Source organism: Heteronotia binoei, chromosome 2, assembly GCF_032191835.1.
Source record: "Heteronotia binoei isolate CCM8104 ecotype False Entrance Well chromosome 2, APGP_CSIRO_Hbin_v1, whole genome shotgun sequence".
Classification (NCBI taxonomy): Eukaryota; Metazoa; Chordata; class Lepidosauria; order Squamata; family Gekkonidae; genus Heteronotia; species Heteronotia binoei.
In genome coordinates this window covers 184,442,454-184,455,831 of record NC_083224.1, presented here as the reverse complement: position 1 = coordinate 184,455,831, position 13,378 = coordinate 184,442,454, and the positions used below count along the sequence as shown (strand labels likewise).

Genomic DNA, 13,378 nt, shown 5'->3' with positions numbered 1-13,378 from the left:
GCTAGAAGCACACCTGCGGGTAGTTAGTCCACAGGTTATAAGGACTATCTTGAGCCCTTAGGGGATGGGAGGTACGAGGGAGGAGGAAGGTGATCAGCTGACGCATGACCTCACAAAAAGGGGAAGCTTCGCAGTGCCCATAAGGGCTGGACTACTGCGATAGCCAATAGAAAGTTCATTGGTGGCACCTAATTGGGTGCCCATAAATGACCAATGAACAGGCTTGGGTCCTGGTTACCTGAGTGAACTTTCAGGTTGAAATGGACCAGGGTGGGGGTGCTCCAAGGTGACAGTACAGAGAAGAATGGGGGAAATCACTGGGGTGGAGGTTCATGGGAGTGGTTTGAAGTAGACCGAGGTGATGACAATAGATGGCCAAATTGTTATCTAAGGTAACACCCGATAGGTAAAAAAGACACTTGGCTCCGGGTGAAGATGTTCTTCCTCTTATTCAATAATCTATTGTCACCAGTGTTTTGTCCAAGGTTTCGCTGGACAAAGACAGTGGCGGTTGGACAGTTGTCCACGCCTGGGGTGGGTCGATTGCCTGCAGTCACAGGTGACATCTGGTGAGTACGTGAGCCGTTCGCTTCGCTGAAATGGAGTCTGGCCTGGTAGGAAGATAGTTGCGTGTGGTGTTAGCCCTCCACAGTGGATTCCATGGTTGGTGCTTCAAAACCATCCACCTGGATAGCTCCTGGCAGCGCAACCTCCTCTGTTCCACGGCCGGGATGGACGTCATACAGAACGGGCGGGAAGCCCTCTGTTCTCCTAGCGGGCACTCTTGTACCGGTCTTGAGTGCCTTCGTAGCGTTATGGCTGCTAGTACTGCATAAGTCCCATTCACCCCTGGATACGTTTACTCACACTCTGGCCAGACGTGTGTGAGCTACTCCTCCAGGTGCTCTGGCAACCAAGTTGATGACTACGATGTTCTGTAAGGGGTTTTTCCTCACAGCCAGGCTGGGACTCGCGTCGCACGCGCAGAAGGCAGCCATCGGCTAATGGCCCCCCCCCGATCAGCCAGCTGAGCTGAGGAGGGGGCTTGCACCCTGCGAGCCTTGCAAGGCCTATGGGTGGTGACCTTTGGCTTCCCCACCCCCTGAGCTGGGGAAGGGGCTTGCGTGCCACACACCTTGCAAGGCACGTGGGAGGCGACTGTCCCACCTTCATCAGCCTTCCTGCGAGGCTGTTTGCATCCCGTGCACCTTGCAAGGCACACAGGACACAACTGTCAGCTCCCCTCACCCCATCAGGAAGCCTGAGGGGGGTGGAGGGGCTGCTTGATGATGTCACTTTTTGTGATGTCATCGTGCCGCGTGTGAATTTTTTTCTCTAAAAGAAGATGGGGGGGGGGCATGCGCTGAGCTGAGGTCTGCCTCCAGTAGCAGAAAACCCAGCACCGACCCTGATTATACCCTATGCCATGGGAATCAGTCTCCATAGGGGATAATGGAGTGCCCAGCAGACATTTCCCTCCCCCCCACTTTTTGATGGCCCTTAAACAGGGGGAGGGCCTCCAAACTGGAAGATCCCCTGCCCCCACCTGTTCTGCTGCCAGGTGGAGGTGTGAAGGCAGGTGGAAAGGTCAGGCAAATGGCCTGCTGGATGCAAGACACTCTTTGCAGCAGGTACCAGCATTTGCTAGGGTTGCCAACCTCCAGGTGGATCAACAGCTGAAGCAAAACACTGTGTAAATACAAAACTAAGACACACCGATGCGTGTACAATGTTTCATATAGTCAGTGATCCAAACCAAGGTTGTCAGGTGGGTAGCAGAAAAAAGCACAAGGCTTCCATGATTACCAGCCTCAATCAATAATTTCTGCTACCCATCACCGTGATTCTCTTTTGGGTTTACTAATTCCCCAGGTGGGGGCAGGAATCTGGCTCCACCCCCAATGTCTCCAGGCTCCACCCCAAAGTCTCCTGGCTCCACCCCCAAAATCTCCTGGCTCCACCCCCAAAGTCGCCAGCTGTTTCTTGAATTGGACTTGACAACCCTAATTCAAACTCTACAATTGAAGCATTCATGCGCATAGATGGTGTACTGATGAATGTCCCAAAAATAAGTCTCTGCCACACAGTTAGGTCTAACTCGACTCTAACTGGAAAATTCTCACGGTCCCAAGGTCTCTGATGACGAGGAATGCAGCACTTAAAATTCAGCCTGGGAAATCCTCACTGGCTGCTTTTACAGTTCCGATTGCAATAACGTGACCAGAAGAAGACATATCTGGAAACGTGCAAATTAATAGCCCAGGCTGCATGTCGCCACGCCTTGACACAAGCGGATGGAGCCTGGCAAGGACAGGGTCATTTGCAGGGCTTCTCCAGGAGCTTCCCAACCCAGAATTGTCAAGCCTATTTTGTATTTTACATTCTTTTACATGACTGGACAGAATTTTATGGATATTTACTGTGCTATTTTTGAACCCGTTTAAGTGGATGTAATCCTACGTTGCTATTAACTGCTTCGAGCTCTTAACCAAAGAGAAGCTATGTAAGAATTGGTTTTCTTAAAAGCAGAATGGATACATGGGATACAACCCAATGCTTCTTTCAAGCCTCTTCTGCCTCTTTTAAAACCAGGCCTTGAATTCAGCAGGAGCTCACAGGAGCGCAGCTACTGAACCTTTCCGATGCCCCCCTTCTCCCCCCCCCCACCTTGTCCATTGTAGGTGCAGCTGCATAACAATCCCTGGATAAGGAGAGCGAGCAGCCAGCCACCAGGGGCTTTGCCATACCCCCTGCAGCCCTCATTAACCCCTGGAGAGGCCCATGCCACCCTTTCTCATAAGAACATAAGAGAAGCCATGTTAGATCAGGCCAATGGCCCATCCAGTCCAACACAGTGGCCAATATATGTGTGTGTGTATATACACACACACATACACACACATACACACATATATATATACTGTAGCTAATAGCCACTGATGGACCTCTGCTCCATATTTTTATCCAATCCCCTCTTGAAGTTGGCTATGCTTGTAGCCGCCACCACCTCCTGTGGCGGTGAATTCCACATGTTAATCACCCTTTGGGTGAAGAAGGACTTCCCTTTATCCGTTCTAGCCTGATTGCTCAACAATTTCATTGAGTGCCCATGAGTTCTTGTGTTGTGAGAAAGGGAGAAAAGGACTTCTTTCTCTGCTTTCTCCATCCCATGCATAATCTTATAAACCTCTATCATGTCACCCTGCAGTCAATGTTTCTCCAATCCTGAAGTCCAATCTGCCAATGCAGGTGTGATTGCAGTTCCCAGACTGGTGTGGCTGCTTAACTGGACTGCTGCTTCTGTCCACTTTCAGAGAATCCTCCTTCAGGCAGCTCACCAAGGGATACAGTTTCAATTTGGCTGGGCTCTGCTTATCTGCAAGGATCAAGCACGGCTAGTCCAATTCAAGAAATATCTGGGGACTTTGGGGGTGGAGCCAGGAGACATTGGGGGCAGAGCCAGGAACAAGGGTGTTACAGGCATAATTGAACTCCAAGGGAGTTCTGGCCATCACATTTAAAGGGACAGCACACCTTTTTAAATGTCTTCCTTCCATAGGAAAGAATGAAGGATAGGGGCACCTTCTTTTGGGGCTCATAGAATTTGACCCCCTGGTCCAATCGTTTTGAAACTTGGGGGGGTACTTTGGGGAGAGGCACTAGATACTACTGAAAATCTGGTGCCTCTACCTCAAAAAACAGCTCCCTCAAAACCCCCCGAAACCTCCAGATCAATTCCCCATTATACCCTATGAGAATCGATCTCCACATAGGAAATAATGAAGTGCTCAGCAGACGTTTCCCTCCCTCTCCCCCCCTCCTCCCATTTCTGGTGACTGAAGCGAGGGATTGGCCTCTCTACTCACGAGTTGCTGGCAACTTCTTCAAAGTAACACAGACACTATCCCAAGAGGAAGCCTTTCAATCCGAGACTGAAGCCTCCAGAGCTGGAAAGGCACGTGGTCCTCTGGGGGCAGGGCTTCCCCCCTCCCCTCCCGCCGGCCAGCTGACTGGGGGCGGGAAGTAGACTGGGAAAGCGGAAGAACCCCGGCTGGGACCTGGGGATTGGCAAGCCTAAGCACGGCTCCGCACTTCTCTTTGTCCTTCGCTTCCTTTGAAAGGGCCCAGCCTCCCGGTGGGGCCTGCAGATCTCCCAGAATTACAACCAATGTCCAGACTACAGAGGTCAGTCCCCCTGGAGAAAATGGCTGCTCTGGAGGGGGGGTCTCTAGGGCACTGCCCTCTGGCTGAGGTTCCTTCTTGTCCCCAAGCTCCGCCTCCAAACTTCTCCACTTCTTATGTGATTTTGGGTGGTAGGTGGCTTGCTGGCCTCTTGACTGGGGGGGTGGCCAAGAAGAGCCCCAGGCGAGCGAGGCCTGCTTGGGCTGGCTGGATCTCTAGCTAGCCCAAGCAGGCCTCGCTCACCTGGGGCTCTCCTTTCTTGCATTGGGTTGCTTTTGGCTGGTGGGAGGGCATATGCCAATGGGTTATGCTAATGAGCTCCACCACCTATTTTTCTACAAAACGACCTCAGCTTAAGACAATAGTTTTCATGTCCAGGTTTCTTTTATCAGTCTGCATTTAAAATCATGCGTGTTGGGTAGGGAACTTGTAGCCTCCATTGACTCTCTTCTTGGCTCTCTTCCTGCCCTAGATTACCGCACCGGGCCCTGCTTCAGTCAGGTCAGCAACCAGATGTGCCAGGGCCAGCTGAGCGGCATCGTTTGCACCAAGACCATGTGCTGTGCCACCATCGGGCGGGCATGGGGCCACCCTTGTGAGATGTGCCCCGCCCAGCCCCACCCATGCCGCCGGGGCTTCATCCCCAACATCCGCACAGGAGCTTGTCAAGGTAAGGTTGATCCTTTGTCGGGATTCATCCCTGGTCCAGAAACGCTTTCTCTTCAGAGTTGGCCAGTTCTGTTTTTTCCCAGATATGGAGCTTGCCTTGTTCTGAGTCAGGCCCTGAACCTGCCTAGCCTAGCATGAACATGAACATATGAACATATGAAGCTGCCGTACTGAATCAGACCCTTGGTCCATCAAAGTCAGTATTGTCTTCTCAGACTGGCAGCCGCTCTCCAGGGTCTCAAGCTGAGGCTTTTCACACCTATTTTGCCTGGACCCTTTTTTGGAGATGCCAGGGATTGAACCTGGGACCTTCTGCTTCCCAAGCAGATGCTCTACCACTGAGCCACCGTCCCTCACCTGACTGGAGCGGCTCTCCAGGGTCTCAAGCTGAGGCTTTTCACACCTATTTGCCTGGACCCTTTTTTGGAGATGCCAGGGAATGAACCTGGGACCTTCTGCTTCCCAAGCAGATGCTCTACCACTGAGCCACCGTCCCTCCTAAAACTGGCAGCGACTTTCCACAGTCTCAAGCTAAGGCTGCCAATTCCCCAGTCTGGGAGTGGGTTTCCCCTGCTTCTGTGAGCTCCTCTCACCACTAGTTAGCTGGCCATAGGGCTGCCAAGTCCAATTCAAGAAATATCTGGGGACTTTGGGGGTGGAGCCAGGAGCGTAACTGAACTCCAAAGGGCGTTCTGGCTATCACATTTAAAGGGACCGCATACCTTTTAAATGCCTTCCCTCCACTGAAAACAATGAAAGATAGGGGCACCTTTTGGGGGGGCTCATAGAATAGGACTTCCTGGCCCAATCCTTTTGAAACTTGGAGAATGTTTTGAGCAGAGGCACCAGACACTATGCTGAATATTTGGTGCTTCCACCTCAAAAAATGGCCCCCTCAGAACCCCAGATACCCAGGAATCAATTCTCCTTTACTCCCTATGGGAATCTCCATAGGGAATAATGGAGTGCCCAGAAGACATTTCCCTCCCTGCCCCCACTTTCTGATGGTCCTGAAGTGGGGGGGAGGGCCTCATTGCAGCAACAGAGGGACTTGGCAGCCCTATGACAAAGACCAGTCCCCCTGGAAGAAAAAGGCTGCTTTGGAGGGTGGACTCTGTGACACTATGTCCTGCTGAGGTCCCTCCCCTTTCCACACCCTCCCCAGTTCCAACCCCCAAATATCCAGGATTTTCCCAACCCAGAGCTGGGAACCCTACTTTTAGGTGAGAGGCCAAAAGATTAATTTTTTAAACCCAGCTTTTCACTAACTTCTAACTCTTACAATTATCTTCAGTTTCCTTCTAGCTCATTGTACAAAGCTCATTTTAGGCAGTTAAATGTTATGCTCTGGCTGGATTTTTAATGCTTACTGATTTTTATTGGATTTTAAATATGATTTTTCTCATGTATTGCTTTGTAAGGCACCTCAGAAGGGTCCTCTGGGGAGGCTATAGGGATGTTTGCTGAATAAATAAATCACTGAAATCATTATCAGTTGTCTTTTCTCACTCCCCCCCCCCCCCAGATGTGGACGAATGTCAGGCAATCCCAGGCTTGTGCCAAGGAGGGAACTGCATCAACACTGTGGGATCCTACGAGTGCAAATGCCCTGCAGGCCACAAGCAGAGCGAGACCAGCCACAAATGTGAAGGTGAGGCAGAGTAAAAGAGAACATAAGAACAAAAGAGAAGCCATGTTGGATCAGGCCAATGGCCCATCCAGTCCAACACTCTGTGTCACACAGTGGCCAAAAAAACCAAGTGCCATCAGGAGGTCCATCAGTGGGGCCAGGACACTAGAAGCCCTCCCACTGCTTCCCCCCCAAGCACCAAAGTACAGAGCATCACTGCCCCAGAGAATCCCAACAATATACTGTGGCTAATAGCCTCTGATGGACCTCTGCTCCATATGTTTATCCATAAGAACGTAAGAGGGAGAGAGACAGGTTTTTTGGGGGTGATGCTATGAGCCACTCCAAAAATTAAAGCCAAAAACAAAAGTCACAAAGTTTAAGAGCAGACAAATGACAAGGGTGAATGAAGCTGGTTTCTTATTCCCAGTTCCTTATTTGCTTCTTATGATTTTCAGAAGTTTGGCAGTGATTTGAGAGAGGGTTCGAATAGTAACGCTCAGGGCTTTTTTTTGCAGAAAAAGCCCAGCAGGAAGTCATTTGCATATTAGGCCACACCCCCTGATGCCGAACTAGCTGGAACTGCATTCCTGTGCATTCCTGCTAAAAAAAAAAAAAAAGCCCTGATAATGCTTTGCAGTTTCTGCCCTGATTTTGGTGTTCCAAAATACTGGCCTTGGTTTCCAAAGGGGGACTGATGCTTGGGAATCCTCCACAGTTCCATTTCTGTGCGAAATTGAGCATCCTATTTAGTTCATCTGTGATTTATTTTCTCCTCCCCCCACATGCACAAAGTGCAACAACTGAGCAACCTTGAAGGGATTGTATGAAGATCATTTTATTGTGCAGCAATGAAGCAATAGGCAAGAGCATATGTGCATCGGTAAAATCCCACATGGGAAAAAGTCATATATATATATATATATATAAGAACATAAAAGAAGCCCTGTTGGATCAGGCCAATGGCCCATCCAGACCAACTCTGTCACACAGTGGCCAAAAAAACCCCAGGTGCCATCAGGAGGTTCATCAATGGGGCCAGGGCACTAGAAGCTGTCCCACTGTTTTACAGTACGTTGGCAATGCACAGGAAATCATGTGTCCATCAGTAAAATGCCTCCCAACAGTAGCCCCAGTTGCCCATTGCCACTCCAAGAGGCAGCAGGAGAAAATTTCAAAAAGAAATTAACATTGGCTGTGGCGTTCTCCTGACTGCAGTCGCCTTTCAGGTTTTCGTGTGTCGTGGTGGTTCTAATAATAGTGCTAATGGTGTACTCACTTCACACTTACGTGTTTTCCCCCCCATCACAATTCTGTCTTGTCATATTCATAATGAGGATTGATTTTCTGCTTTTTTCCCCCAGGGGGAGGGAGTTGCGGATGCACTGAAGCATTGCAGTGCTTCAGCAGCCTCCAGGGGGCAGCACAATCCCCATTAAATTCCCTGCCCATCACACTACAACTTATAGTTGTTCCTGGTGTATGTGTCTTACCCCTTACAGGTTGCCTCTTTCTCTGCATTTGAGTAGTCTCTCTGATTGGCTACCCTCCCCCCAGAATTTTGAATTCCTTTACCTGATTTGCATCAGGTACACAGCTCCAATGCTATACCTAGCATATTAGACACCCAGAACACATCGTATGAACATATATGAGCATATGAAGCTGCCTTATACTGAATCAGACCCTCGGTCCATCAGAGTCAGTATTGTCCACTCAGACTGGCAGCGGCTCTCCAAGGTCTCAAGCTAAGGTTTTTCACACCTATTTGCCTGGACCCTTTTAGTTGGAGATGCCGGGGATTGAACCTTGAACCTTCTGCTTCCCAAGCAGATGCTCTACTACTGCGCCACCTTCCCACAATCATTTTTTAAAACACCTTCCTCCTCTATATGACAAAACTGTTCAGGTCAGGGCTCAAGTGGGCTTACTCCCGATGAATTCCATGGGACTTACACTCGAGTAAGCATGCATGGAGAAGGGTGCTTCCAGGATCTCATGCAAGTCAGAAAAAGCAATTCAACATTCTGGGGAGAGGGGAGCCAATCAGATGAATTGCTCAAATGTGGAAAAAAATGCAGCCAATAAGGGGTAAGACACAGGGCTTTTTTTTTTGTAGCAGGAATTCCTTTGCATATTAGGCCACACACCCCTGATGTAGCCAATCCTCCTGGAGCTTACAATAGGCCCTATAAGAAGAGTCCTGTAAGCTCTTGGAGGACTGGTTACAAAAAAAAGCCCTGGTAAGACATATACACCAGGAACAACTATAAGTTGGAGTGTGATAAGCAGGGAATTTAACGGGGGTTGTGCATCCCCCTTAAGGCTGCTGAAAGAGGTTGTCTGGACACAAGGGAAAAAACATCAGGGTATGAAAATGGAACATTAATGCAATCTGGAAAACACCAGAGTCTACATCACTTCTGGGGGAAACCCCAAAGTGACATATACAGTAGCTCTAGGAATCACCAGAAATTCTTTGGCAAAATCATAGAATTTTCAGTGAATCTTCGAACTACCCTGCATCACTCCATGAAAGTGATGTAGGGACACAGCTGTTGTTGTGTGCCCCCCCATGTCCCCACGACCAACCCTCCTGCCGGTTGCCAGACTCAGCCTGACTAGCCTGGAGCCTGTGTAACAATGTGCATGTGTGCGATACTGCCCATTGTACTGTACTCTTTGGATGCATGAAAAATCCATGAACAGCCTGTCAAAAGCTGCTCATGAACTGCCTGTCAAAAACTGGCTCCCGAGCAAAACATGAGCCAAACCAGTTTCATAGAGTATTGTTTTATGAGTGGTGCAGAGTGGTAAAGCTGCAGTACTGCAGTCCGAACTCTCTGCTCGCAACCTGAGTTCGGAAGGAACTCAGGAAGCTGGGTTCAGGTAGCTGGCTCAAGGTTGACTCAGCCTTCCATCCTTCTGAGGTTGGTAAAATGAGTGCCCAGCTTGCTGTGGGGGGTGGGAAGTGTAGATGACTGGGGAAGGCAATGGCAAACCACCCCATTAAAAAAGTCTGCCATGAAAATGTCATGATGCTGCAACGTCACCCCAGAGTTGGAAACGACTGGTGCTTGCACGGGGGACTCCCTTTACCTTTTTAATTAACCATTATGTGCAGATAGACTTCCTCCCTTAGCACAGAACTCATGACGGCCTGAAGATTTTAGTTTCAACTGTCTATTAGCAGAACCTCCATATTCAGAGGCAGTATATCTCTGGGTGCCATGCATGGGGACAACAGGGAGAGGCTTTGTGCCCTGCTTATAAGCTTTCCAGAGGCATCTGGTTGACCAGTGTACAAATTAAATCAATGGTGGACTTGTCTCGGGGCTCATCTCATATCCAGTTCCAGGAGAGAGGTGAATCAGTGGGATGTAAGCATGTCTCACACATTCCCAGTTGTGTTGTGGTTCAGCCAGCTGTTGCATCAATCTCAACCCCAGCATCTCTTCCAGAAAGGATATCCTCCTGGGGGAGGCAGGGGCTTGCTTGGTGCTTGTGGTTTGGTTTCTTATGGTCATGGAAAGAGAAAGCTGACTCGTGCTTTCATCGGCAAGTCTTTAGATGGCAATAGAGGAGGCTTTTGTTCAGCTCCTACAAGGGTCAGCCTATAACCTCTGGTCATAGCCAGGGTTAGAATTCTAGCAGGAGCTCCTTTGCATATTAAGCCACACACTCCTGATGTAGCCGATCCTCCAAGAGCTTACAGGGCTCTTTGTACAGGGCCTACTGTAAGCTCCAGGAGGATTGGCTCCATCAGGGGTGTGTGGCCTAATATGCAAAGGAGTGCCTGCTACAAAAAAAAGCTTTGCTTGGAAGTCTCCCATCCAAGTACTAAGCACGGCTGACTCTACTTAGCTAATGAGACCTGAGGAGACTGAGTTAGCCTGGGATATCACAGCTGGAGGCAAGTCATACACGCTCCAATTCCAGAATTAAGTTTATAAACTCTCCTAAGAATACAAAAGTTGATGAGGAGCAGCATGCAGAATGATAAAGGGAAGGGTCAAGGAAAACCCACTCATCCATATCCCGATTCATTTCTGAACAAAATTCCAGAGCACTAATGTAACAGGGGTAATGTGTCCCTCCCAATTTCCTACCGCACCATGTTGCCCTCTGCCCTCCATTCCTAAAAGCTTAAAAGCTTGTGTAAAACATTTATCCTCTCCAAATCAATATTAAAAAAAAAAAAAACCCTGCACCAAAGTTTCCTTTTGTCAACATTTTATTAAGAACGCTTTCTCTACTCCGAAGCTGGAATGTTTGTGAACGTTCTGTGGCATTCTAATTGCTCTGAAAACATAGGTCATGGGCAGGCAGATGGCAACTCATTTTTAGACACTGTGTGTGTGTATGTGTGAGAGAATGTTTATGCAAGATTTTCAGACATTAACTTTCAAAGGAGAAGTTGGTGTGGTTTGGCTGGTATTTCTTCTGCCTCCTTTCTGGGCTTGTTGCTTTTGACGGATTCCCTGGGCACCCTCTGGCAGGCGCTGGGAATCACGGAGATCCTGTGGGTTTTGCAAAGTGATGTCGCCACGTTCCAACCTTCTTTGCGGCTTCCTCCTTGGCCCTCATCCGCAGGCTGTTCCTTCCCCTTCTCATTGCTTTGAAAGCCCGAAAGCATTTCGACGGAGCTCAAAGCAACCACGACACCTTCCAAAATCAACGTTCGCCTTGAATTCGACCATTGTCTGGAAACCCGAAACGTTGGCTTTTAATTTTTAACAGAAACTTGGAACGGATCGGGGAGTTACTACTCTGAAGAGACAGAGCCAAATTCGGTGTGCGTAGAAGACACACACAGGCTGTTTGTAGGCGTAACATTTTTGCACAGTGGCGGTGAGACAGAAACTTGGACTTCAATGGACCTTTTAGTGTGAGCTGAATCTGCTACAGATACTCTGGAAATCCCTCGCATCAGATATCACCCCAGATTTTTATACTTCTAATAATTTGGTCTCATTTACGAACACATTAGAAAATCTGCTTTTAAAAATATTTCTGTGCATGCCAGTGTTTCGCACTGTTTATTGCCATTTGTGCACATCTTTTATCACCTATGTTAGATAAATGGGCCAGTTTCTATGTAAAAGAATAAATGGAACACAGGTCTAAGTTTAAAAATCACAATATTCAGATACCGGTCCAGGAACATTTTAGTCTTCCAGGGCATTCTACTAATGATCTAAAAGACTCCGTTCTCTGACAAAAGAACTTCAAAGGGAGACTCCAGCGTGAAGGTGCAGAATCAGGATTCATTAAAAAGTTCATTACTCTTTCCTGCCCAGGTTTCAGCAAAAATTTGAGATTTCTCAGCCACTACAGGTGTTGGTATCTTAGTACCTCCCAACTTTTTATAGATGTTAGTAATAAGTTTTGCTAGCCTCTAAGGAGCTCTGTACTTTTCCAGCTGTATCCTGCTACAGCGTATCACTCCATTCTCTGTTCGTTTAGATCTGTCGTTAATCTCATTTGTTATCTCTCCCAACTTTATTTATTTATTTATTCCCACAAGTGGCTCAGGGCGGCTTACAACAAACAATAAAACAATAAAATCGGAACAAATTAATACATTTAAATTCAAACATTTAAAACCTAAAAACCTTAAAATTTTACATTTTATATTAAAACTGTACAGTATAATCACAAAAATCTAAGATCTAGAAAGCTACATTTGTCTAGTCAGGCGTAGGTTAACTGGAAGAGGGTCGTCTTACAGGCCCTGTGGAACTGAGTAAGATCCCACAGGGCCCTCACCTCTTCCGGTAGCTGGTTCCACCACATAGGGGCCGTTGTGGAAAAGGCCCTGTCTCTAGTTGTTTTGAGGCGCACTTCCTTGGGCCCGGGGATGGTGAGAAGATTTTGAGTCCCAGACCTCAGTACTCTCTGGGGAACGTGTGGGGAGAGACGGTCCCTCAGGTAGGCAGGTCCCAGGCCATTTCTGTCATTTGTAGTTTTCAGTATAAATGTATTTCCCAAATTGATATAAACCCATTCTGGATTGCCCAGGCCAGCCCAATCTCATTAGATCTTGGAAGTTAAGGAGAGGTGATCCTGATTAGTTTTTGGATGGGAGACCACCAGTGTTCCCTCTAACCTGAGTTCATGTGAACTAGCTCACAGTTTTTTAGCCTTCTGCTCACACATTTTTGTCTTAGCTCAGGAAGGATGGCCCCAGAGCAACTAATTTATGCAATAGCCAAATAATTCACTCGCTACTTTAATGCCAGTAGCTCACAAAGTAAAATTTTTGCTCACAAGACTCCACAGCTTAGAAGGAGTATTGGAGACCATCAATCATAGAACCATAGAGTTGGAAGGGACCTCCAGGGTCATCTAGTCCAACCCCCTGCACAATGCAGGAAACTCACAAACACCTCCCCCTAAATTCACAGGATCTTCATTGCTGTCAGACGGCCATCTAGCCTCTGTTTAAAAACCTCCAAGGAAGGAGAGCCCATCACCTCTCGAGGAAACCTGTTCCACTGAGGAACCACTCCGTCAGGAAGTGCTTCCTAATGTTGAGCCGGAAACTCTTTCAATTTAATTTCAACCCATTGGTTCTGGTCCTACCTTCTGGGGCCACAGAAAACAATTCCACACCATCCTCTAGATGACAGCCCTTCAAGTACTTGAAGATGGTGATCCTATCACCTCTCAGCTGCCTCCTCTCCAGGCTAAACATTCCCAGCTCCTTCAACCTTTCCTCATAGGACTCGCTCTCCAGACCCCAATGAAGTCCAGGGTTGCTACCCAGAGGCAGGCAATGGCAAACCACCTCCGTTCAACTCTTGCCCTGAAAACCCATGGGTGTCAAACTCATTTGTTATGAGGGCCGGAACTAACATAAATGAGACCTTGTCGGGCTGGGCCACGTGTATCATA

At 48.2% G+C, this 13,378-nt stretch overlaps 1 protein-coding gene across 1 annotated transcript in view; it reads left to right on the top strand.

Annotated features, from left to right (window-relative positions):
* Positions 1 to 13,378, top strand: part of FBN3 (fibrillin 3) — a 209,496-nt gene that overhangs the window by 77,121 nt on the left and 118,997 nt on the right. The window contains exons 7-8 of the mRNA XM_060232635.1: positions 4,655 to 4,852; positions 6,377 to 6,502. Of these exons, the coding sequence (XP_060088618.1) occupies positions 4,655 to 4,852; positions 6,377 to 6,502 (324 nt within the window). The remainder of the gene's footprint in view (positions 1 to 4,654; positions 4,853 to 6,376; positions 6,503 to 13,378) is intronic.